The sequence below is a fragment of the Sardina pilchardus genome, chromosome 7, assembly GCF_963854185.1.
Source record: "Sardina pilchardus chromosome 7, fSarPil1.1, whole genome shotgun sequence".
In the NCBI taxonomy this organism is placed as follows: domain Eukaryota; kingdom Metazoa; phylum Chordata; class Actinopteri; order Clupeiformes; family Clupeidae; genus Sardina; species Sardina pilchardus.
In genome coordinates, this window is record NC_085000.1 from 14,207,080 (window position 1) to 14,234,279 (window position 27,200).

At 39.7% G+C, this 27,200-nt stretch overlaps 1 protein-coding gene across 1 annotated transcript; it reads right to left on the bottom strand.

Annotated features, from left to right (window-relative positions):
* Window positions 1-1,206: 1,206 nt before the first annotated feature.
* LOC134087372 (interferon-induced very large GTPase 1-like) lies at window positions 1,207-26,886 on the bottom strand. Its single transcript, XM_062540822.1, has 8 exons — window positions 26,677-26,886; window positions 21,034-21,108; window positions 17,389-17,644; window positions 17,151-17,187; window positions 16,780-17,043; window positions 8,822-9,079; window positions 8,458-8,727; window positions 1,207-7,308 (listed from the first exon to the last, which is right to left on the bottom strand). Exons 2-8 carry the CDS (start codon window positions 21,039-21,041, stop codon window positions 2,573-2,575), a joined length of 5,829 nt encoding a protein of 1,942 aa, XP_062396806.1. The 5' UTR covers window positions 21,042-21,108; window positions 26,677-26,886; the 3' UTR covers window positions 1,207-2,572.
* Window positions 26,887-27,200: the final 314 nt, after the last annotated feature.

Genomic DNA, 27,200 nt, shown 5'->3' on the forward strand with positions numbered 1-27,200 from the left:
ACTATTTATTTTGCTAGAAGTTAGCGGAAGCCACCAAACGGTAGCCAAGTCATTGCTAAAGACATTGAGTTAAGTTTCATTTCTCGTTTTGGCAAGTAGCCGTATAATAAGCGGGATAATGTACAGAACGCCGGTCATTATCGGAAAATAATTCCCTTCAGGACGAAGCAAAACCCCTCCGCTGCGCGTCGGGGTTCTGTTCATCCTGTCGGGAATTATTTTCCGATAATGACCGGCGTTCTATACATTATCCCTTACTTAAAAAATGGCAGAGTTTTAGTGTGTGAGTCTATATCAGTCAGTGTTGAGCGGGTACATTCACAAATGTCCTCTTTCCACAATATCCTCGTGTTCTAAACCCCATCATCCATAACCACGGCCTACTAACAGCATCCATACAGTATGAGAGGAATTTAGAGCTGCTGAGAGAATATGGTGCAAATCCAGAGATGCCAATGATCTTAGTAACTACCAGTCTTGGAAGGGTTAATGAAAGGAACCCATTAGGTAAGGGATAATGTATAGAACGCCGGTCATTATCGGAAAATAATTCCCGACAGGATGAACAGAACCCCGACGCGCAGCGGAGGGGTTTTGCTTCGTCCTGAAGGGAATTATTTTCCGATAATGACCGGCGTTCTATACATTATCCCGCTTATTATATGGCTACTTGCCAAAAAGAGAAATGAAACTTAACTCAATGTGTCTTTAGCAATGACTTGGCTACCGTTTGGTGGCTTCCGCTAACTTCTAGAAAATAAATAGTTCGCCACAGTTGACAGTTGTTAGGTGTTGCCTGGCAACATACTTGGTAACTTTCAATGAAATTCCATTGCAACCAGCGAACGGCTTTGTTGCGGATTGATATGAAAGACGTGAATTAGAAGCACAAAACCCGTTGCCATTGACAGCGGTCATTATATACTTTCACCGGTGATTATACATATTAATCACCGGTAGAACGTTGGGGAGGCCCATTCAAAGTGAATGGGAGCTCTCTCAACATTCTAGAGAGCCATATAATAAATTCTGATTAATATATAATGTTGTATAGAATGTTCATGAATATATATGTATGGATGAAGCCATCAATGAATGTGCATTAATGAACAGCCAGCCATTTTTAGCATAACAATAAAACACCTACATGTTGCATATTTAAAGCAAAAAAGCAAAGAAAAATACAGTATATCCATTAAATATATGTTTATTGTGTAATTTATTGAGTACATGCAGTAATCAAAAATGTTATTAAATCATAAAATCACTGACAGCCAGGTAAGGTAGTGAAGATCACTCAGCTCTGTGTTACTGGAATACAGTTTAAACAGTACTGCACCACTAATGCATGCATACTAGCCCTCAATTAGCTTCTGTAAGTCTGGAGTGATGCTGTTCATTGGAGTTTGTGATCTTTATTACTGTTTATTCTACACAACTAAGTCCCCCACTCCTAACATGAGCTTTTATGGACCAATAGGAAAAATAATAATGTATCACTTTGACCCTGTATGCCAACACAACTGATTTGCAAAGTCAGAGTAAATTATAAATTATAAATTATAAAATTAAAGACATTTTTACAGTTTACTTAAAATACAATGGTCTAAATGCAAAGCAATGAATGAAGTTCAGATTGCAATCCTGTAATAACATCACCACCATGTGTGGGTGTGTGTGTGTGTGTGTGTGTGTGTGTGTGTGTGTGTGTGTGTGTGTGTGAGAGAGAGAGAGAGAGAGAGGGGGTACAGTATGTACAGGGGTAGATGTATGGTATGTGGGTGTAAATGTATGTTGTGTACTGTATATGGGCCTAACGTGTGATTTGTGTGAATAGAGATAGACTCCAATACAATCTCTGAAGAGCAAATAAAAATAGTTTTGAAAATATTTTTTTTGAAAAACACCATCACCAACGGAATAAATACAAAATGAATAAAATAAATCACTTCACTCAAAGGGCTGCAGAATAGATAGAACACAGTTTTTTTCTCTTTTTTCAAAAACTAACTCTACTTTAAGAATTCTGAACAACGTAGCCTTCAAAGGAATAATGAATCTCATATCGAGTATACAATTAATAAAATAAATCATTTGGGCTGCAGAAATGTATAAGCCGCAGTACAGTGTTTTATGCAAGTTAAAATAAATGAAACCATATTAACTGCCCCTGTGTATTAACCTCATAGCTGAAGAAATTTAGCAAAATCAATGTATAAACTGTGGCTAATAGTTGGGAAATTAGGGTAGTTGACAGAGCTATTATGTACCCTATAGCCTACTGTATAGTTGACCATCAAAAGCAATTATATCTACTCCAGATTACACTGCGGAGAAGGAAATAAATGTGTTCATGAGTTGCAGAGTTAAGATTAGGCTAATACTTCCAGTTAAAGGACTACACTAAAAACCTAAAGAAAGAAATCTCTTCATGTGATGTTCAAATATTTACTGTTATAACCCGTTTCTGGTTAGACTTCAGCTGTATAGCTCCATATTAGAGATGATATCTCTCATTGTCCTTGGAGTTTAGCTTGTAATAGTCTGTCATAGGCTCTCCATATGGTTTGCATCACATCTTATTATAGGACATTTTTAGGCCCATAAGTGCATCATCTGCCGTCAGTCTTTCCCACTCTTCTGGAATGTCTGCAGGCTGTGCATCATAAGCTTCTGTAAACTCCTTGTTGAACTTCTTTAGCACATATTTCCAGTAGTTGGAGGTTTCACTTTTGGGATCTCCTTTTATCTCCCAATCAGGGTATATTGTCCTGTACTCTTTATAAGGACATGTTTTATGTGTCTTATCAACAAAGCTCCTGTCCTTGAAAAAAAGCCCTAACTTTCTCCAAAATCCACAAAACAACCTTACAATAAAAACACGGGTCTTATCAGGATCCACAACAAGAGTGGTGCATATATCTATTTCCAGCTTCCTAGAGTTGTCACATCTAGAGCCTGTGAAAGCTCCGGAGCGGTGCATGCTGGAGAAATGTGTGCCATGGCCCTTACCTGCTGCTTCACAGGGCATCCCACAGAAAGGACACTGATGCCTACATGCATAGAGACTACTGAAGAGCAGCTCATGGGGACTGGAGGGGAGGTCTGTAAGTAGTCTAACGATACCAATGCGAACATTGGCATCATAACCCTGAGATAAAGACTCCCCTAATGTCTTGATGTACTTTGAGAGAAACATGGCAAATGGGTCTGTCTTGGCCTTATTGAGGCTCAAAAATGTGCGCAAAACATCTTGTGGGAAGGCCAGATCATTTCCAATATGAAAGCAGAATTCTTCAATGAACACATGGAGGGCTCCATTCTTTGAACTACTTGTGATTGCATTAATTATTTTATGAATAATCTTACTGAGCAAGTTCTTCTGCAGTTTTGCCATTCGTCCACTTTCTGACATTTTCTCTTTGATTTGTTTCTTTATCCAGTCTTTAACAAATGTTTCATTTGACTTTGCATAATCCCTGTACTCCTTAAATGAGTCCCTCTCAAGCAGTTGTTTTAAAAGGGCAAACTGGAAATCAGAATGTGAGCTGTAGACCTCTCCTCCTTCTCCTGTTTTCATTTCATCTGCGATCGCCTGCCCAAGGTGTTTAGACACGTAGTCCTTAACTTGTGGGGCTACACACGTCTTTGTGAATTCAGTAGCTTTCCTCTGGCACTGATCTTGTTCACTGAAGAATTCTAAGAATTTGTTCAGAAATATTTGTTTTGACTTCATCAAATGTGCCTGTGGGTCATTTCGGATATTGAATTCTTTGTGTATTTCCTGAAAACGCTTTGCTGTCTTGCCACAGATGTGAAACTTCAGTTTAGCTGCACATTTATCTGTAATATGAGTGTTTTTCACTTGGTCATCAATAGCCTCAAGGACCTCTTTGATGTATGTATCATGGTAATCAGTGTTGTTTTTCTTCATGGCAACTACACGTTTTGCAACAAGACCATCACAGTGCTCAATGATGCGGTCACAGATCTCTTGAACTTTGTCAGTGAAGTGATATACATCCATGTGCTTAATGGCACACCAAACTGCTTTTGCAGATGAAGTCAGGTCAGAAATGTAATCAGATGTAACAATGAATTTCTCCTCTCCAGATGACATTAGGTTGAATGAACTGAGCATTTCTGAGCCAAATCCAGCCTTTGCTTTTACATTTGATATGAATAGACGGAGTACATCTGGATAAGCATCTCTTTCTGGGAGGGAGGCAGTCAGCTCAGACATGATCCCTTCCCACATTTTCTCAAACTCCCCTTTGAGTTCATTTTCAGATAGAACTGTCTTTCTCTCATTACACTGTTTAAGCAACTCATGAACCTTTGTCTCAATTGTGTCTATTTGCTTTTCCTTGATCTTGTTCACCTTCTCCATCCCCTCTTTGATTTCAACAACCCTCTCCAAAGAAAGTTTTATAGAGCTCTCTGTCTCTTGTTTGAGAGACTTGGCACTTATTAGGAATTCCTGTCTATATTTCTCAACTAAATAGGCGTTGCTGTCTTTATTCTCAAAGTATTTGTCAAGATTTGACAAGATTTTCTTCTCTTCTGTATGCAACATTTCTGATGCTTCATGTATTGTATGTTTGAGCACGTCTCGTAAACCTTTCAGTTGGTCACTGGATAGCATTGTCTCCTTAGATGTAAGCCAATTGTTTATCTCCTTCTGAAAAGACCACTCCCATTTGTTGTACTCAGTGCCTAAATTTGCATATGCATCAGCCACCAAGCTGTTCCTGAAATTGAAGATAAAATTTTCGAATTTCACACTATTCCATAAACTCTTTGTCCACTTCAAGAACTCTATTGCATCACTGCTCTTGATGTCATCAGATATCAGGTAGCCAATCAAACACTTCCTCAGTTCATACACAGCTTCGCTGTAGTCGGCATTCACTGGCGCCATAGGAGGAGTTCCATGCCAAAGTCCAGGGATGTAGTAGCTGTCTTTATCAGGGTCACATACCATCACATCAGTGAACTTGGTGTTGGCTTCCTTTTTCTCCATTTTAGCTGCTACTTGGGTCATCTCATCCAGCTGCTCCACCATCTTATTCTTGTCTCTCAAGTTGCTGTCATGAGCAGACATGTCTGACACGTTCTGATGCACAAATACACATCTGGGTCTCTTCCCAACCTCAGTCATCCTGAGGAAGGCATGGATAACAATCTGCAGTATGTCCTTCATCTCTGTGTTGTTCTCCATGGCAACATTGACAATGGTGATGTCACTAAGGCCTATGACCAGTGTAGCTAGTTCGTTGTCGTGTTCATAGCTTGTGTCTATTGCTGCTAACTCGGGTGATTTTAAGCCCTCTGTATCGATGACCATGATGAGGTCACATTTGAGCTCAGATCTGAGTTCCTCAGAGACTTTAATCAGCTGCATGAAGGCTCCTCTGGTGCATCTTCCATTGCTGACTGCAAACTGCACTCCAAACATGGTGTTTAGAAGGGTGGACTTCCCAGTGCCCTGCACTCCCAGCACAGTCAACACCAGGATCCTGCTCTTGGAGTTCACCAGCTGATGTAGCTGAGTCAGGACCTCTGATATCCACTTCATTGGGATGTTTGATGTGTCTCCATCAACCAGCTCAACTGGAAACCCATCCAGCAGCAACTGAGCGCACCGAGTAGGTAGGTGCTGAACTTTTTGCCTGGCAGGGTGGTCTTCTGGAAGGGAGCTAGCAGACTCATAAATCTGGCCCAGCTCACGGAAGAAGTGCTCTGGACCCAAAGAAGACTTTGAAATGCAATCATCTAATTTTAAAATCTCGTCTTTGTTAACTGGTGTGTTTTTACAGCACTTTTTGTATTTCTCTCTGAGTTCAGATAGTTTGCATCTACAGAGGGTGTCCAGCTGAATCTTCAGCCACTTCATGAAGTAGAGACGTTCTGTTCTTAACTGTGAGATTCCAGCAATGAATTTCTTCATTGTGTCTGACATATCCATCCTGTGTTGTTCCTCTCTCAGTGTCCTTACTGTCATATTCAGTGAACTTCTATAGTGTTCTATGCTCTTCTCTCTGTCTGCTTTTCTCAATCTACATCTCTCTTTCTCCAATTCACTGATTTTCCTCCAAGCCTTTCCATGTAAAGGCAGTTGGTTCTCCTTGAATGCCATGATATCCTTGAATGATATGATATTGCTAGTGATTCCTTCGGCATTTTTCCTACTATTTTGGCACTCTTCACAGTCCTCATCAACAGAAATTCCAAATTGGTGAGCAACATCAGCCATGTTTTCCACTGTTGTCTTGACTGGATTCTTTTCAATGACGTTACTCACATGACTGCGCAAAGTCTGCACAAATTCAGCACTGTTATGATTTTCCTTGATGAGCACATTTCTGTCCTTTACTTTGAGTCTTCTGCACGTGTCTCTGAATGTGTCCATTTTGAAGGTCTTACTCTGAGAGTTAGTCACCAGAAACAGCTCTGCTTTGCATTCAGTGTTGGCCACAGTGTTGAAGTCTCCTTCTAGTTCATCACTGAAGATGAAAACTGCAGCTGAGGTCTGACACAGGAAGGACATCTGGGTCTTAAATGACCTGCCGTCTCCTCTCAGATTGGCTATAGCCAATGGCTCTGTGAACACGTCATTGTGTCCCTTCCCACGGGGCAGATACCAGCTGACTTCAACAAGACCATCTGAGATTTTCCTGGGCACATTTCCATATTCCATGTCATGGTCAACAAACGCATCATTGTGCTGATGAGGACTACTAAGTAACTTATTCAGAATCTGAGATTTGGGCAAACTACTCTTTCCTAGTCTGACAAAGGACACCATGGGAATGTTCATTTCTACAACCCTGTCCTCTATAAAAGCACTACCACCTGCTAGAGATTGAGGCCTGTACTTTTTAACCAGTTCCCTCATGGCCCACAGCATCAGAGTGCACTGCTGTGTGTCACAGTTTGGCAGAAGCAGTGGAACAGCAAACTGGCACATGGACATTTTGGAGACCATTTCCTGCTGGAGGAAAGGATCTGCACAATGGAAAAGAGCAGTAATCAGATCTAGGGGATTCATGGCATCAGAAGTTTTAAATTGTTTTTTACCAATTTCAGTAGGTTTGTCTTTCTGCTTTTGTTCATATTTCCAGTTTCTAGAATTAACATTGGACATAATGAGTCTCTTTAAGAAGTTGAGTGGTAGGTGCTCCAGACGTTCAGCTGGTTCATCAGACACTGTGTGACTACTGATCTCCAGGACTGAGCTGAGTGTGAGCTTCCCTCCTTTGTAGTCATCCAGGTGTAATGCAGACAGCACATCAGAGAGGGAGACTCCTGTACAGTAAGCAGAATTTAGGCATGGCTGCATGAGACATTTTTACAGATCAAAATGGCATAACCCACCAGCTGTTTTGAATTAAGGCTTTATTTTTGTTGTTAAGCTTATTGAATAACTTCCTGATAGAGAAGACAACCCATTTTGTGGAATGATGCATCATTGTATGAAATCAAAAACATTCTTTGATAGCATATTAAGTGACATGTCGCTCTGTCTGCCACTCGTTAGCATGTGTGGTATTCTGAAATGTAATAACATTCGGGATCATTAGCCTATTGCACATTTCAATTTGGGACCTTGCAGTTGGAATTGTTGTTTGTTTATTCAAAGTCCAAAGTAGCCAGGGCTATTCGAAGTGTCAGTTTATTGCACATCATTTTTACTTCACTTTGAAAAGCCACTGCATACCCGTTGAATAGCCACTGCATACAGTGCATGTTGTTGCACAATCCGCAGAATCATTTTATTCCAGCAAACTGCATACAGGGAATCTTTGTTGTTGACGTCAGACGAGATAATCATCCAAAAACCTTCACCCGTGCTGTGCCCTGATTCAGTGTTGTAAAAACTCTGCTTACCCTCTCTGTCTCTGGTCCTACGATGTGCTATGTTAAAGGGGGAGTGGCTACAGTCCAGCGGAAAAACCCAATGTGTGCTTCTTATAGGCCTACCAATACATTTAACAATATAATTTCTAATCCAAACAATGCCAAACTTGACGCTACACTTACTGGTGCCCGTAGCAAGGCACCTGCCAAGTCTGAAATCAATCCTTCAAGCGGTTCACTACTATAGTGGCTATAGTAGACTAGCGAAAGCCAATGTGTGCCTATTTTACCAATGTATTTTGCATTTCTTATCCAAACAACGTCAAACTGGCACTGGCACTGCCTTGAGGCCATAGAAAGATATCTGGCAAGTTTCAAACCAATTGGGACAGATATGAGGCACACACAGACATTCCTGCATTTTGTCGATAGACAAGTCTAAGTCCTACTTTGTACCATTATGTGGTACATCTAGTTTTCACTTGCAGTTCCACAGTGCATTATTGCTCTTCTTTATGTAATGACTTTATGGGATGACTGGTTTTGAGGTGGTAAAACATGAAATTTAGCCGAAAGTTGATGGCATAAAAATCTTACCTGTTTTGATTTGATCAGAAGCAGGCTGACTCTTTCCTCCAGATTGTAGTGCAGTGTAGACACTAACAGTGTACTCAGCTCCTGGTTTCAGGCCTGTGATGTCTGTGCTGCATGACTCAGTAGAGATGTTCATTGGCTCAGTCCCTTCACAGTGGTAAGAGACCAGGAAGCTGTGTGGAGTCTGCTTCATCTCACTAGACACACGCCAGCTAAGACTAGCAGATGAAGAGGTGATGGAGCTCACAGACAGCTGCTCTGGGACTGGAATACCTGGAAAGAAATAAACATGGTCTGTAAACACTACAGCAATACATAAAATAATTATTAATTCTAACTGTACAGAATTCTTTTTTTTTCTCCTTACGAGTTCTAAAATGTTTTGAAGTGCTTTTGCTATGACGACCATTTTTCAGCGTAGATACTTGGATGGTGTATTCAATGCCATGTTGTAAGTCAGAGATGGAATGATTGGGCACATCTGTATGAATGCTCCTTGGTGGTTTGTCCTTGCTCAAAAGTTCCAGAAGGTAGGAAACCTGGTCTGCTCCATCTGGTTTGGTCCACTTCAAAGACACATGGGAGGTGTGTGATTCTACAGTCAGATTCTCTGGTGCTGGAACGTCTGCAGAACAGGAGATGTTACATTTGAGCCATTACATGTAAGAGCAGAAGGGTACTCTTCAGTGGTTTGGAAAACAAGGATGAAAATTTTTAGCACAGGATATTTCTATCTCTTTAATAAGACATATTTAATAAGAGCACAATGTTTAACACTTTGCACTGTTTTAAATATTGTAAAGCAAATATATTGAAGGAACATATATTTTCCAAGGGTGTGCATGGATATTTCAATAATCGGTTAACCGTTTGAGATATGTGACTCTCCACGGCAAAATCAGTCGCTTGTCGCAACAGGCGTTTCTGAGAAAAAATGACCATTTATGTCACTTGTGCTAAAATCGTGGATTTTTTTGTGTGTGTGTTTTGAAACAGTGGGAGGTCTACACTGTACGGTCGTGAATACATTTCGCCGAAAAACGTACCTTTTCTAGTCTAAAAACGTGAGTTTCTTGAGGTGAGAAATTAACGTCTCGTTTTTGCCGCTCTATTCCAATATTTACGGTAAATGCACTCATTGACAACCACCAAGCCATCCGCGTGCTGTGTCGCTGATACAAGTAAGTACCATAAATCTTAAAATAGCGGCGACCTTACAAAGCGTTCGTGAGTGTTGAGCCGACGGTTAACTTTAGAGGCAGATTTCTCAGTTTTTCTCTTGGCATGACAGGATGAACTCAACTCCTTTGAATGTTTATATTTCAGTGATATGTTCAATTCATTAGATAAAGGTATGGTTTTGAAGGTTGATTATGCCCCTTCCTGAAAACTTAATAACTATGATTTTGAAAATTTCGCCGTGGAAGGTCACATATACCATGCCAACATTAATATCCCAAGTAGTGCTTCAACTCCATGAGAATATAGTTCCAAGTATGCCTTATTACAGTGCATGCAAATGCACTGTTCTGTTCTTCCTGGGCTTCTTCTTATTACAGTGCATGCAAATGCACTGTACTGTTCTTCCTAGACTTCTTATTACAGTGCATGAAAATGCACTGTACTGTTCTTCCTAGTATTCTTCTTATTTTTCTTCTTCTAACGCTCGCAATTCAGCTTGAACCGTTTAACGTAGAAACGTCATTCAAACTTTGTTGCGTAGGTCTTGCTTATGCCATATGTGCTTTGTATTTTTCAACTTTGTAACTTTTATACTTTTTAAACTATTAGTTAAAAACTATTACCATTTCTCCCATAGACTTAACATTGCTCATTATGACATCACGGCAGCAATTAGAATGTTACGCCAGGTGGCCAGTCCAGGTGCAGCAGCTCTCTCTCTCTCTCAGGCTCTTGAGACTACATTTTCTGTTCCCCTGTATCAACTGTATCAACATAAGTCTTCCTAATTCCATCGAACTTTCTATCCATTCATCTTCTTCAAACCATTCACTCATCCACCCATTCTAAACAGTCTGCCTATCAACATCAATTAGACGATCTACATTCAACTTTTAAACAATCTACTCTGTCTCAGGCTCAGGTATCTCTACACTCTGGCTCTCTTAAGACTAGCCAGTTAAATTGATTACACCTGTATCTGTATCTACTACTCTCAGTAGAGAGCTGTGTCTCTCCATTCTACAAGAATATAAGGCACATTCCATTCAACTTTCTATCCATTCATCTTCTTCAGACCATTCACTCATCCACCCATTAAACTGTCTATCAACATCCATTAAACTCTCTGTCTATCAACATTAATTAGACTATCTACATTCAACTTTTAAATTATTTACTCTGTCTCAGGCTTCAAGAATATACACTCTGGCTCTCTTAAGACTAGCCAGTTAAATTGATTACACCTGTATCAACTACTCTCAGAGAGCTGTATCAGTGTCTCTCTTAACAAGAATATAAGGCACATTCCATCCAACCTTCTATCCATTCATCTTCTTCAGACCATTCACTCATCCACCCATTAAACTGTCAATCAATATCTATTAAACAATCTGCCTATCAACATCCATTAAACATTCTGTCTATCAACATTAATTAGACTATCTACATACAACTTTTAAAGTATTTACTGTGGGTGCCTCTCAAGCAGCGTTTATATGTCCTCCCTCGCTCCTCGATCCTCAATGATCTACATAAAGAAAGATAGAAGAAGGGCTAGACTATCCCATTGTTGCCGCTCCATCATTCTTTATGCAGATCAGTGAGGATCGAGGAGCGAGAGAGGACGCGTAAACGCTATATGAGAGGCACCTTCTGTCTCAGGCTTTAAGCATACAATCTCATTAAGACTACAGATCCTGTTTCACTACTTCCTCTGTCCACAACTGTTTCAAAATACAGGTCCTCACTGCAATAATACACTATTAAATCATTTAACCATTGTAACTACTCAACTATTTAACTGTTCAACCATTCCAACTGTCAGTTATCAACTATGCCTCCAGTCAACTACACGAAAACTCCATGTACCTAGCAACCAACATATCAACCATTAAAATTAAGCGTTTTTGACAGTTTCCATAGCAACCAACATGATTATACTACAGTAACTTATTTATTCCTGATAGTGGGCACCATGGATACCCTGGCAAATACTGTTTCAAAATAAAAGTCCTCACTAGCAAGTTAGCATTGTTAACCTGGTTAGCATAGTTAGCATTGTTAGCATAATTAGCATTTTTAGCAAAACTGCTAAAATGATTAGCTAAATTAGCTAATCAACGTGGTTAGCATTGTTAACATAGTTAGCAATGTTACCATAGTTAGCATTTTTAGCATTACTGCTAGAAATCATCAGCTAAGTTAACTTATCAACCTGGTTAGCATTGTTAGCATAGGTAACATTTTAGAATACCTGTTAGAAATTATTAGTTAAGTTAGAACAGTAATGTTTAAGCTTTAAAATGTCTACCTTAACACTATCAACTCTCTTTAAACTATGCAACCACCATGTTTACCCTAGCTACACCTTAGTAACCATATCTACATTTTTTTGCATTTTCATGCACTGGTAATTCCTTGGAATTGCATTTCTAGTTACAGTGCATGCAAATGCACTGTTCTGTTCTTCCTAGGCATCTTCTTCTTATTACAGTGCATGAAAATGCACTGTACTGTTATTCCAAGTCTTCTTATTACAGTGCATGAAAATGCACTGTACTGTTATTCCAAGTCTTCTTATTCTTCTTCTTCTTCTAACGCAGTTAATGCAGCTTCAACCGTTTAACGTAGAAACTTCATTCAAACTTTGCTGCGTAGGTCTAACTTAGGCCATCCGGGCTTTGTTTTTTTCAACTTTGTAACTTTTATACTTTTTAAACTATAAATTAAAAACTATTATAAATTTCCCCATAGACTTAACATTGGCCTCTATGACATCACAATCGGATCATTAAGCAATTAGAATCTTATGCCAGGTGGCCAGCCCCACCTGCAGCAGCCCTCTCTCTCTCATGCTTTAAGCATACAATCTCTCTGTGAAGACTGCATATCCTGTTAAACTGTTTCCTCTTTCCACAACTGTTTCAAAATAAAAGTCCTCACTGCAATAATACACTATTAAATCATTTAACCATTGAAACTACTCAACTATTTAACTGTTCAACCATTCCAACTGTCAGTTATCATCAACTATGCCTCCAGTCAACTACATGAGACCTCCATGTACCTAGCAACCAACATAGCAACCATTAAAATGAAGCGTTTATGACCGTTTCCATAGCAACCAACATGATTGTACTGCAGTAACTTCTTGTTTCCTGATAGTGGCCACCATGGATACCCTAGCAACAAATGTTTCAAAATAAAAGTCCTCAATTGCAAGTTAGCTAGTTAGCATGGTTAGCATTCTTAACATTTTTAGCATAACTGCTAGAAATTATTAGCTAAGTTTGCTAATCAACCTGGTTAGCATTCTTAGCATTTTTAGCATAACTGCAAAAAATCATCAACTAAGTTAGCTAACCAACCTGGTTAGCATTGTTAGCAAATTTAGCATAGTTTGCATTTTTAGCAGTATTGCTAGAAATCATCGGTTAAGTTAGCTAATCAACCTGGTTAGCATTGTTAGTAAAGTTAGCATTGTATCCATAGTTAGCATTGCTAGCATAGTTAGCATTTTTAGCATAACTGCTAGAAATCATTAGCCAAGTTAGCTAATCAACCTGGTTAGCACAGTGAGCATAGTTAGTATAGTTAACATGTTTACTATAACTGCAAGAAATCAGTAGCTAAGTTAACCAATCAACCTGGTTATCATTATTACCATAGTTAACATTTTAACATGAATAGAAATCATTAGTTAAGTTAAAACTGGAATGTTTCAACAAACTGTCTACCTTCACACTATCAACTCTCTGTAAATTATGCAACCACCATGTTTACCCTAGCTACACCTTAGTAACCATATCTACATTATCTATCTATTTTTGCATTTTCATGCACTGGTAATTCCTTGGAATTGCATTTCTAGTTCTTCTTCTTCTTCTAACGCAGTTAATGCAGCTTCAACCGTTTAACGTAGAAACTTCATTCAAACTTTGCTGCGTAGGTCTTACTTAGGCCATCCGGGCTTTGTATTTTTGAACTTTGTAACTTTTATACTTTTTAAACTATAAATTAAAAACTATTAAAATTTCCCCATAGACTTAACATTGGCCTCTATGACATCACAATCGGGTCGTTGAGCAATTAGAATCCTATGCCAGGTGGCCAGCCCCACCTGCAGCAGCCCTCTCTCTCTCAGGCTTTAAGCTAGGGTTTCTCAACGGGGGCGGTACCGCCCCCCAGGGGGCGTTCGGACATTGTTGGGGGGCGTTGTGGACGAGGCAGCATAGAGGGGGGCGCTCGGGCACAAATGGGGGGCGTGAATCACTGTTATTCATCTCAACTTTTAAGCCTCTGACAGTGACTGCACATACAGTGTACATTTGAATTTTGATTAAAACGATGTCTTTGTGCAAATGATTGAATTGATGTCAATGCTTCATGGTACTAGTTCTCAAAATGTATGGGCCGCAGGGTCCGCAACGTGAACACTGCAGGCCTACGGAGCCACATAGTAAAATTATTCCCGGCGCTTCGTCTGATTTGCAACTGATCAAGCGGACCGACAGAAAAAGAAAACAAAATTTCGGGAATCAGGGATCAGGAAATACTCGCTAGTTTGCCGTCTTCAAACATACAGGCATGCAATTAAGTGGTATTATGAGCGTGCATTCAATGCATGCATGTGCGCGTTTACGCGAGAGAAACTGAAACTAGGCCTACTCGATAAGAACGTTGGTAGCAAATCTCCGCTGCAACCGGTTGGAAGGCTATTTAATTATGTACAACATTTAATAGAACGACGTGGATTCTTCCAACGTCCATAAAAAACATAGCAGAGACTATAATACAGTCGAGTATTGAGTATTGTTTTGCTAAATTTGAATATAACATGGCCAAAAGCTATTGAAGCATATCTTCCTGTTTACTGTAACTCCAAGTCAGTAATGTATGCCTATATGCTCGGTTACTTACCATACACAAAGTTTGAGTTGTGTTTCCTAAATCCTTACATTAAAAAAATAAGGTTATTAAAAATGTTTCCATTGGCCTACCAGTGTATGATGCTTGCATGAGGTAAACATCCAAAAACAATGGCACCCATATACTGTAATTGCTGTTGTTTTGAGAAGTAATTTTCCATGCAATCATTATGCAACCATGAAAAAGCAATGAAACTTGTAATTATATTTTACATTAGTAAAGCAGTCCACTGATGTGCATATGTTTTCACCAACATTTTGTGAACAATGTTAGCAATGTTGACTTGAAGTGCATGTACAAAATAGCATAACAATAATTGTGGTAAGGATGATCATTATGATATATTATGGGGGGAGGGTTACTTAATTCCTTTTCTACAACATAGGTTTCATTACTTATTTTATTTTTATTTTTTTTTTTGGGGGGGGGGGGGGGGGCGTTAAGAGGATCATCAAGAGGTTAGGGGGCGTTTGTCCAAAAAAGGTTGAGAACCACTGCTTTAAGCATACAATCTCTCTGTGAAGACTACATATCCTGTTAACTGTTTCCTCTGTCCACAACTGTTTCAAAATAAAAGTCCTCACTGCAGTAATACACTATTAAATCATTTAACCACTGAAACTACTCAACTATTTAACTGTTTAACCATTCCAACTGTCAGTTATCATCAACTATGCCTCCAGTCAACTCAATGAAACCTCCATGTACCTAGCAACCAACATAGCAACCATTAAAATTAAGCGTTTTTGACAGTTTCCATAGCAACCAACATGATTATAATACAGTAACTTCTTTATTCCTGATAGTGGGCACCATGGATACCCTAGCAACTACTGTTTCAACATAAAAGCCCTCACCAGCAAGTTAGCATTGTTAGCATAGTTAGCATTGTTAGCATAGTTAGCATTTTTAGCATAACTAGCATAACTGCTAAAAATGATTAGCTAAGTCAGCTAATCAACCTGGTTAGCATTGTTAGCATAGTTAGCATTTTTAGCACAACTGCTAAAATGATTAGCTAAGTTAGCTAATCAACGTGGTTAGCATTGTTAACATAGTTAGCAATGTTAGCATAGTTAGCATTTTTAAAATTACTGCTAGAAATCATCAGCTAAGTTAACTTATCAACCTGGTTAGCATTGTTAGCATAGCTAACATTTTAGAATACCTGTTAGAAATGATTAGTTAAGTTAGAACAGGAATGTTTAAGCTTTAAAATGTCTACCTTAACACTATCAACTCTCTTTAAACTATGCAACCACCATGTTTACCCTAGCTACACCTTAGTAGCCATATCTACATTTTTTTGCATTTTCATGCACTGGTAATTCCTTGGAATTGCATTTCTAGTTATTATTATTATTCTCCTAACCAGGTCCTATTCAGCTTCAACCGTTTAACGTAGAAACTTGGTTCAAACTTTGTTACGTAGGTCTTAAAAATAAGACTAAGTCTATCTATATTTCAGTTCTGTAAACTTGATACTTTTTGAAATATTAGCAAAATATTTTTCCCCATTGACTTTTCATAGACCTCTGAAGCTGCCCTGTTGGCCATATAAGGAGATCCGGGAGTTAATTGAAGCCAACTGCCCATATATGGCAAGCTTTTTTGTAGGCGAACTTCAGAGGTCTATCGCACTGCACTGCTGATTAAGCTGATTTGCACCTGTGTCAAGAGCCAGCTGCTCAAGGCCCTATCAAGTTTAATTGACAGCCAGTTAAATTGAACCTGCATTATCAGCTCTCTCTGTCTACCCATTCACTCATACACACACACACACACACACCTGACTGCAGCACTTCATAAACCACACTTCTCCATGCACACAACATTCTCACCTTAACCTAACTCCCCCATTTCACTGCATCATAGAAAGCCATGCTCCTTACATCCACTTACATCAACTCACACACACACACACACACACACACACACACGCACGCACGCACACTCACACGCACTCACACTCAGAGGTGGAAAAGTCAAGCTTCAGAGAGTAAAAGTCCAATCACGTATTGGTTTGGTTTGTAAATTTAAGTTTGTTTCACATTTTATCTTATGTCTTGCTTTTGCATGCACTGGTAATTTCCTCGAAATTACGTTTTCTAGTTTTCCATTGGTATTTGCACAAGTTGTAATTATAATCGTGTAAAGAATAAGCCAATGGTTATACGTGTGTGAGGAAATAAAAAAATGCAATCTGATCCTCACCTGTGAATGTAGAGTTCTCTGTCCAGGAACTCTGATGGCCGTCTTCACTGAGGGTGGCCACAGCAAAGTGATACTTCTCTCCAGGAAGAAGCCCCCTCACCTCCACTTCTGGGCCATTTACCGTCATGATTTGCTGCTCTTGGCCTCGTCGCCAGATCACACTATACTTGTAGGGACCAGAAGCGCCCTCTGGTGGTGGCCATCTTAAGGCCACTGTGTTTGGGCTCACTGACAAAAACTCAATTGGCCCAGGTGGAGGAACACCTGAGAATGACAAAAGTAGAGATAGAGAAACTAACACATGGGATTTCTAAACAGAAAAGTTAATATATTTTATAATATTACAAATATGTAACAAAAAATAGATATACCTTTTTTTTTGGCTAATATGGTGTGTGTACTCATATTCTGTTCAAACAAAAACAGAAGATTAGTCACAATAATAAAGCTTTACTGTATTTGTTAATATCACAGAGGAACGGTGCTAAATAATAAACACATCCATCAGCAGCTATTGGAAGTGTGTTTAAAAAAATGATGTTTCCTGTACTCTGGAACCTGTTTATAGATTAATGAAACTTGTAACGTGGAATCTCTATCTGTCCCCACCTGCTCAATGACATCATGTCCTTTATGATTGTGGAGTAAGCAGCGTGAGCAGACGGCCGACTGGTCGGTTAAGCAGTAGTATTTCAGCTTTTTGTCGTGCTGCTCACAGCGGTCCTGATGTTGGAGGTCCCGTAGCTGGTGTCTCTGCAGGTCTGAAGATGTGTAGTGGTCCTTCACATGAGTTGTGCAGTAGTAATCACTACAGGTCAGACAGAACTTCACAGCTGGATCTGAGCATTCAGTGACATCACATGGTCTGCAGCAAAGAAAAAGCCTCTGCGAATTAGTTTTGGTAGAAGTCATGCAGCATAATCCAAAGATTAAAAAGACAATATTATATAGACCATGACATTGTGAGGTTGACTAATTTTGAGCTGTTTTCTTCAACATATCAAATGTTGAAAATTACAAATTTAACTATTTCATGGAAAATATAAGCACATTTGTAATTTAATGCCTGCAATACCTCTCACATGACATCAAAATTCGGAAAGCAGCAACAAAAGGCTGTAACAGTAGTGTCGTGATGACAACAAAAGGAAGAACATTACACCACTAATTAGGTTAACTGGCACCATGATTGGGCATAGAAAAATCTTGAAATGTCTATTCTAAGCCAGGATGGAATGATATTATTGTGTGCTGGCAAACCAGTTGCTTTGAAATCGGTAGAATGATTAGAAATGGTCTGGATCAGTGTTTCACGCGGAGCTTAACAGTCTAAGAGACCGCCTAAGCAGCAAATACCTTATCTACGTTGTTCAAAGAAAAAAAAATAATATGATAATTTTGCTAAAATCGATCCCTAAATCTTCAACGTCTGCAAATCCATTACATCCACTTTTGATGCAGTACATACATAGAGACAGGCTGGAGGGCTTTATGACTTTACAGTTGAGGGAACGGTTTAATCCAGCCCCAGACAGAAATGGCCATTTCTCCATTTGCTCCACCAAGGCGGCACAGAAGGTGTGCAAAGGGAGGCGCTATTATGCTGGTGTGTGCTACCCTTGACTAATACATTAAAATGTGTAACACTTCCATCATCATCTTGATATGCAAATGAAGTGTTTAAAATGCACAACATTGCACACATCTTGTCTTGCACTGCATGTGAAAAAAACTTTAAGGCTAAGATTGACTTCAATTTAAAATATAGCCGCAAGCGGCGATGGCAGGCCCGAGCACCTGCGGTGTGGACCCGTGACATTTCGGAATCTAACAAAGCAACACGTACCTTGTTGGTGGGCATGTGTGTTGCTCATGCACATGCCCACCAAATTTGGTTGATTTTCATCAATGTATGTGTCAACCACAACAGACAACAGGCTAGGTGGCGCTATAGAGTCCCTAAGCCACACCCGAGGTCAGAGCTCTGTCTTTGACTAGCGGTAGCAATAACACACAAGCCCACCATATTTGATTAATTTTCGTGAATGTTTGTGTCAACCACAACAGACAACGCGCTGCTAGGTGGCGCTATAGAGTCCCAAAGCCACACCTTAGGCAAGAGCTCTGTCTCTGACTAGAGGTAGCAATTCCACATATAGCTGCCAAATTACATCCAAATTATAACCTTTTTTCTGCCTATGACACCAACTTCCTGTTTCTTTAATAAGACGCCATAATTCAAACCTTCGCCATTTCAATATGCTTCGAAAATTCAAAAATCTGTTCCCAATTCCTCTCGGGCAACCCCTCAAGATCATTTTACTGCTCTTATGACATGATTTTGATAAACCGTCTAGGAGAAGTGTTTCAAAATACATGACGTGCAAAAATCATAATCATAATAATAACTCAAATTCTTCTAAGATTCAGTGTGTAGTTTCAATGTAAAAGTTGTTCAGATTACTACAACACATATGCCCACCAAATTTGGTTCATTTTCATGCATTTATGTGTCAACCACAACAGACACCGTGCTAGGTGGCGCTACAGAGTCCCTGAGCCACACCCTTGGCCAGAGCTCTGTCTCTGAGTAGCGTTACCAATTCCACATATAACTGCCAAATTTACTGCCAAACTGCCGAGTTTTAGAGCATGCCAAGTTGCTAAAAAAAGGCCAAACATGACCTGTAAGAGGATTCCACGGGAATAATAATAACTAGATGCACCGCATAGCGGTACACAATATGACCGCCGCTCAGTTCTGCACATTCTCTCCAAAACGAATTACGCTTGTCAACTTTCCTGTATCTCCGATTTGTGCAATATACTGTATGTATATATCTCCTACTCTTGCAGCTCATGTGTATGAGTGTGTGCATGTGTGAGTTTGCTTGTATAAAGATGTGTGTGTGTCTGTCTGTGTGTGTGAATGTGCATGTGTGCGCATGTGTGTGTGTGTGTGTGTGGAATTCGTGGAAGTGTGTTTATCTGTGCGTGTGAATCTGCTGATGTGTGTGTGCGAACTTAGTTACTTTTCAAACTGAGCCCCCTTCCGGCTCAACATAAAAATGGCAATCGGTTTTGCCAATAGCCTACTCACTATATTGGAATTTAACAGTTACGCCATTTTAACAGTAACTGTGCGTTCAGACTAAGACCGTCAAAAGCGTCAAGAGCGCTGGAAATCATTCATTTTCTATGGCTATGGAGAGTCGGCGTTACTGGCGTCAAAAGCGTTCTGGGCGTGAGCGTGGCTTCATGAGCTTCACAGGCGTCAAAAAAAGGTTGAGCCTCAGTTAACTTTATGGTAATGAGCTATGACACGGTTCGGCGTCAACTAATCAGAATGTCAAACTCGCAGGATTGCTGCTTGTGGTTTGTCCGAATGTTTCATGTCATGGCTTTGACGTTTTCGGCGCCAAACTGGGTTGAGCGTTGAGCTATGAGCTTCACCAGCGACTTTGACGCTTTTGACGCTCTTGGTCTGAACGCACAATAACGTCAACAATATATAGAAGACATCACAACCTACATCACAACCTGCAAAAAGTAATTTCAGGGAGGTGTCTAAAAAATACTTTAACCTACTGAGATACTGAAATACAGATGAATAGCCTATGTTTGTTCAATAATGTCTAGTCAGTATACCAAATAAGAGAGGCCTATCTAGATAGAAACTGTGGTAGGCCTAATAAAATATGAAGATTTTGGTAGTTTGGGCTTTTCGTGTATCCTTCTACTGTAGCCATTTAGCCATCTACTATAGGCCTGAATTATATGGCAATGAAATTACACTTGTTAAACTCACCTCAATAAATATTTTGCAATCATTTAATCCACCATGGGCAATGCTAAAGTTACTGTTACAAACCAGCGGCAGAGTTGGCAGTCCAACGGCGGTACCCACCAGTGGCCCGCTGGAGTTTTGCTCATCAGTTCTCTGGCGGTCCACCGGCGGCTCAGAAGCGGCTCCAGATAAAGGGCCACCCTTCCGCTTACTACCCACCAGCTTCTAATTGGCCTTATTTATGGCCATAATAATGAAAATGATGTACTAAAATAGCAATTGAGCTGAATTTACTACCTTTTCACTACCATCAACACGTTTTCTACCACAAAAGCAAAAGGTGAAGAGTATGTAATTGCAATACCTTTCCAAAACACAATAACACATTTAAGAACAACAGGATTTAACAATGAACAACTGGCATTTGAACAGGGGTGTGTAGGCTGTCAATTAGGCACTGTATTTACCGCGGCATGGCTGGAGTTGATGAAGCTTGCTGGGTGGTGTTGCTGGCAAAGGTGTAGTGGTCTGACTGGCAAACTCTGTTGAACAGATTGGATATGAAAAGACGTATTTAGTGAGATGATTACTGCAATGGTATGACACCTGGCACATGCTAACTAGCGCCTAAAGTACAATTACAAACACTTCTAAAGGATATTTCCACTTAATTTTCAGACAAACCAAGCAAGGGACCACATGTACAGACTCTACAAATGCTAACCATGATATCCATTTTTTATTTAAATGACTTGAAAGAGATCGTCAGGTAAATGCACCATACAGTAGTGGCCAGTTCATTCATTCAGATGCTGTTACATGCTAACTAGCGCCTAGAGTACAAACACTTCTAAAGGATATTTGTACTTAATTCTCAGACAAACCAGGCTAGGGACCACATGTACAGACTCTATAAATACTAACCATGATGTCAGTTTTTTTATTCAAATAACTTGAAAGAGATCGTCAGGTATAAATGCACCATGCTAGGGGCCAGTTCATTCATTCACATGATGTTACATGCTAACTGGCGCCTAGAGTGTAAACACTACTAAAGGATATTTCCACTTAATTTTCAGACAAACCAAGCTAGGGACCACATGTACAGACTCTATAAATACTAACCATGAGGTCCGTTTTTTATTTAAATTACTGGAAAGAGATCGTCAGGTATAAATGCACCATGCCAGTTCATTAATTCAGATGCTGTTACATGCTAACTACTGTAGCGCCTAAAGTAGACACGGATGTCCACTTAATTTTCGGGCAAACCAAGCTAGGGACCACATGTACAGACTCTATAAATACATTTTGGAAACAGGTGTTGGCTAGAATTACGCTTTAAATACAGTTTTTAAAATGAAAATAGTAGAGATATTAGAGAAGAGATGTTTACCTAGTCCTAAGCCTGCTACTGGTGGTTTGAGTACTGACATTGTAGGCTATTCGCATCTGCTTGGATGAGTTTGCTTGATTACGTTTCTAAACGTAAAGACATGTCATTTACCAACTTCTTTATCAGTCTGATGGTTACACGGTTACGTGCAAGAACAACAAGTCACGTAAGAGATTAAATCGTTTAGCTTACTGCAACATGAGAAATCAAGTAGTGTGAAACTAGCGACAGTAAAGAAAATTCCAATATGGCCGCCATTCGGAACTGAGAAATCAGAACTCCATCTTCTTCGTTTGTCTTCTTCTCTCTGATCTGATCTATCACTCACTGAGCAGCGCCAGCGCCACACACCAGTGGCAGCAGGCTGCAGTGTTTGAACGTTGCATTAGTTCTGCTTTTGACGTTCTCATAATATAAAATCGTAATAAATACATAATTGTTTTATTTGGTAAGCACAGGGTAGCCACGGGAGTGGCCAGTGACACAGCTACATGGGGCACGGGCCATCCTAGCCTTCAGTGTAGAACAGCCACGTTGAGGGACCATTCACTAAATGCACACATAAATACATTTATTATAGCCCCCCATGGATGAAATTCCACAAAACTTGGCATACTCCCAGAGGGTGTCAGGTTAATCATACACATGAAATTTGGTGCAGTTCATAGCATCTCATCTGAAGATATGGGCAATTAAAGCAATATTTCATTACATTTTCAATTTTTACCATGGGGGTGCAAATCACAAATGACTGGTTATAAGCTAAGTTGATCCGAGCTCTTGAGACCAACATACCATAAAATTTTTGTCATCCTCGGTGCCACGGTTCAGGTAGTTATGTAGGAAAAACTGCAATTTTTGGGCTTCGGGCGGGGGCAGCGCGGGGGGGGAGTGACCCCCGGGGACGAAACGAAATTTTTCCGTACAAGTCTACTGGGGCTACATGCCCACCAAGTTTCATGTGCCCCGGTGTTACGGTGTCCCGGGAATCGTTGACCAAAAATTCAGAACCGATGACGAAAACAAAAAAAAAAAAACTTTGACAACAACTATATGATAAGTAGACACTAATAAGTAGCACCATGTAGCCGGTGGACTTTGTCCCTCTGTTCTTCCCTCTCACTGGTCTGCTCTCTCTCTCTCTGCAGGTGTGGCAGATGTCACATGTTCACTCAGTGATTACTGGCCTGACTGTATACATACAGACGGCATCTCGTCATACTCATGGTTCCCGCCCCCAGTTACCGTGGTTACCATGACTGAAACATCCCCGTGGGGGAAAACATTCGTTTCCACTGCATGCAATCTAATGGAGGTGGACGGTGTGAGTACAGAAAACACCTTTAAAAAGATTAAATATTTTAACAAAGATCAATAAACGGCTAAACCACGTTTGGACTGATAGTTATCTCTGTATCACCGAGGTTAAGAGTAACATTAAGTTCCCTCATTTTGGTAATTCCAGTTAAATAGCCAGAACTGTCTCGAGTACACCCATTGTAGAACTGGTGTCAATGGCCAGACTGAGTAGCTCGGTTTAGCAAGCTAAGTCTTATGGCATAACACCACATACACATAAGTTGCTTCTAAATGTATTCTCACATTAATGTACATTTCCTACAATGTCCGTGGGAATAGTTTTAATACGTAATGTGTACGTTGGTTATGTTAAACTGATGATATTAAAGTTAGCTAGTTAGCAACCTAATGAAGCTACCATCGAATATTAGCTTCCAGCGAAGCTTGTCATCAAAATTGGGAAACTGAGAGTGAGTTAAGTTGTTAGCATACACTGGACAGTTAGGTAAACACAATTCCTTCACATCATTGTCTTCAGAAACAAGCAGAGCTGCATTGGAAAGTAAAACGAATATATAAAGTGTAACTGTTAGCGAGTTCGCCCATTCACTTTCACTGTGCGATGTTAGCATGTTTTCCCCCACAGAGGGGGCGGCAACCATAGATATGTGGGCGGCAACCTTCTAACCGTCTGTATCTATACTATGACCCGGTAAGAAGCTGCAGATGTAAATGATCTTTTCTCAGTGTTTTTTACACTCCTAAAATGAATGTGTTGGAAACAACACACCTCTGTGTCCAAAGAGGGACAACACCATGTGTCTTGTTTTTAACACCACAACGTGTGTTGTTTTTTTAAAAATACACCTCTGTGCTCAGATAGTGCCAACACAGTTTGTGTTATCTCACATTAACACATTATTTTGCTATTTGTTACACAATATGTGTTGAAAATGACAACTTTCAGTTGAAAATAACATAATATGTGATAAGGACACAGTGTGTTGTTTCCAACACATTCGTTTTGAGAGTGTATGAGTTCTGGCTTGACCAGAGGCAGGGCCACTCTGAGGGTGCTTATGTGCAGTAACTCCTGTAGTGATCTGTTTGCAGTGGTCACTGGAGTGAAATGTGTGGAGCTTTGCATCTAACACTGTCTAATGGGGAACAGAGTGTCCTGTGTGTTAGTGTGCTAGTGTGAATCTAACCTTGAATATACACTGTCTAATCGGAACGGAGAGTCCTTCTGTGTGTTAGTGTGTATCCAAACGGCACCTCTTACAGTTTTTCACAATACCTTTTTTGAAACTCTCTACCTTTTCCCTCTAAACTGTAAACACAAAACTCATTTTTCAGACTACATTCTCGAAACCATTGATTCTTGTTACAAAACTGAACAATCACCTCAAAACACTTTTAACTTTGCTCAAACGACCTAATGGTCTCAGATCATTCACACATCAGGAAAAAAATAGACAATGCAATATCAGACAACACACCCAGGGTAAAATCGATGATTGATTGTTCAACTGAGGTGGAAAATGAGTATAATTCCCCAAATGGTGGAATATCCCTTTAAGGCCTTTAAAAACATAAACATAATCGATCAGAGGATTAGACTAATAATTGGTAAGAAATTATATTTAACTGTATGATAGACAAAATATTTCATGGCTACCAGGTGGAGCCTCGGGTCTAATTTCATGGCCACCAGGTGACGCCATTTCACTTCAGGCATATTTAGGCCCAAAGTGTAGTGCAGTAGCACCATCAGGTGGCCAAAAGGTAGACTGCAGGCGCCCTCGAATATCTTATTTTAGGAGCTAGCAGTTTTCATAAAACTTCCCCACATTGCTTTGATGGATTTATATATATATATATATATATATATACAAATTATGAAGACATCTGTGTTGCAGCGGAATTGTTAAAAACTATCTTAGAAACTCAGGTTAAAAATTGGGACTGGGGTCCAGCCTGAGCTCACTCCTCATCTCTCTCTCTCTCTCTCTCTCTCTCTCTCTCTCTCTCTCTCAATTCCTGTATGATCTTCACTATGCTTTTAATGAAAGCTAAAAAGTCAAAAGTTAACAATCTGTAATCTGTTTAATGTGCTTAATTTTCCCACAGAATATGTAGTGCTATTGCAATTGCATTGCTTGTTTGTAAGGAAGGAACGAATGACTTTATGCAACGTCTAAAACATCATTCAAATTATAGCACCTAGATGAAGCTCATCATGTCAAGCTTCAATGAAAACAATTAAACAACAAACAAAAGGCTTTAACAAAATGTTTTTTTGTTGAATGTTGAATACTTAAACAAACAACTGAAATGTTACACAGTGTAGGCCTACCTTTAGCAGTTGAGTCAGTGATTGCCTAGCACGACAACAAAAGAAATGCAGCAAACCATTCTATACATAGAGTCAATGCAGCAAAACAGCTCTTCTTTCAACAGTAGTCTTTAACAACAAAAAGCTTTGCCTTTTATAACCTTCAAACTGTCCCCTGTCTGATCCTGCACTAAGCCTCTGACCTCAATGCAGTAATGCCCGAGTAACACTGAAGTGCATGAAATGTATGAAATGTATGAAATGGCTATATCTTTCTGTATGAAATGTGCTAAGTAAACTTGACTTGCCGATAGGAGAACAAATGAGAGGCTATTGATTTCTGATATCTGCACAGTGAGACCCAAACCACTGAGAACCTGTGGGACAACACTCTTAGAATCCTTTCAGGCAATACTAACATTATGTTCTCACCCACTCCATTCCATTCCATTGAATGGTGAGCCACACATTCTAATGAATGTGGAAACCGGTCTAACCGGTCTAACTTGAACTTAACCCCCCCCCCCCCCCCCAAGTAGCCATTTAAACATATATTCACTCGTAATTGCAAAATATAGGTATTTTATGTGTTTGCTTGAAAATGTATGTAAATATGTAGACTAGCCTATACTGTTCAATAAAAAATGAGCACTTACAGATGACTGACTATCTAAGTATCTAAGCTGTGGGTTAGGCCACTATATTACTCAAGACAAGTTTGAACTAATTTCTTTGACTCCGCACAATACAAAGTAACACCTTGGAACATAAGGTGTGATTAGACAGAACAGTCCAGTAAGTACTACGGTCAGAAGGCAAATGGCGTCCAGTGCTTTTCCTCTCTGAGTTTTCCTTTTGCAATTCTCAGGGCTCTCAGAGCGCTCAGTGCTGATACGCAGCAGGCGGAACACTAATCAACAAAGAAAAGACACTTCACACTGCAAATACAGCGTCCTGTCTGATCGACCTCACAGATTATTATGACCTTCCTTGACGCTTTTTCATCAAAACTATGATAATGATTATTAGGCCTACCTGAGTCAAATGAAGTGAAGTAAAAAAAATAAGTTTAAAACTCACCTTTTGCTTGTTTGACTTGCTTGACTTGCTCAACTTAATAGACACCCGATTCTTCTTACTGCTTAGACCATAAAAATGAAGTTTGTTGGGCTAGCAGCAATTTGTCATCAGGTAGGCTATTCATTGCATTCACAGATGACTAGTTGGCGAAGATTTAAAACAAACGCTACACTACTTTTCCTAGTTCTTATGAGAGTGTTGTTTGAACAAATCTGCCTCTGTTGAATGATGGTGCTCTGATTACTTTCACTTCCCTCTCTGCTGGCTGGTTCATCTGGTTAATCTGCATGCCTGTGTTCAAAGTCACAGCATAGACTACCCAGAGTTGTTCACAGAAGGAAGATAATAATGAAAAGTTGAGGAGAAAATGCAATATGTAGGCCATCTTAATCATCATCTAATATCTCTGGTATATTCATGTCGGCATCCAGTTCAACTCGCTGACACAACAATGATGCGTCTCAGATTGTTTTGCAGACAACTAGACTACACTTTAGAAAACATCTTAAATAAGGTGTCACCGG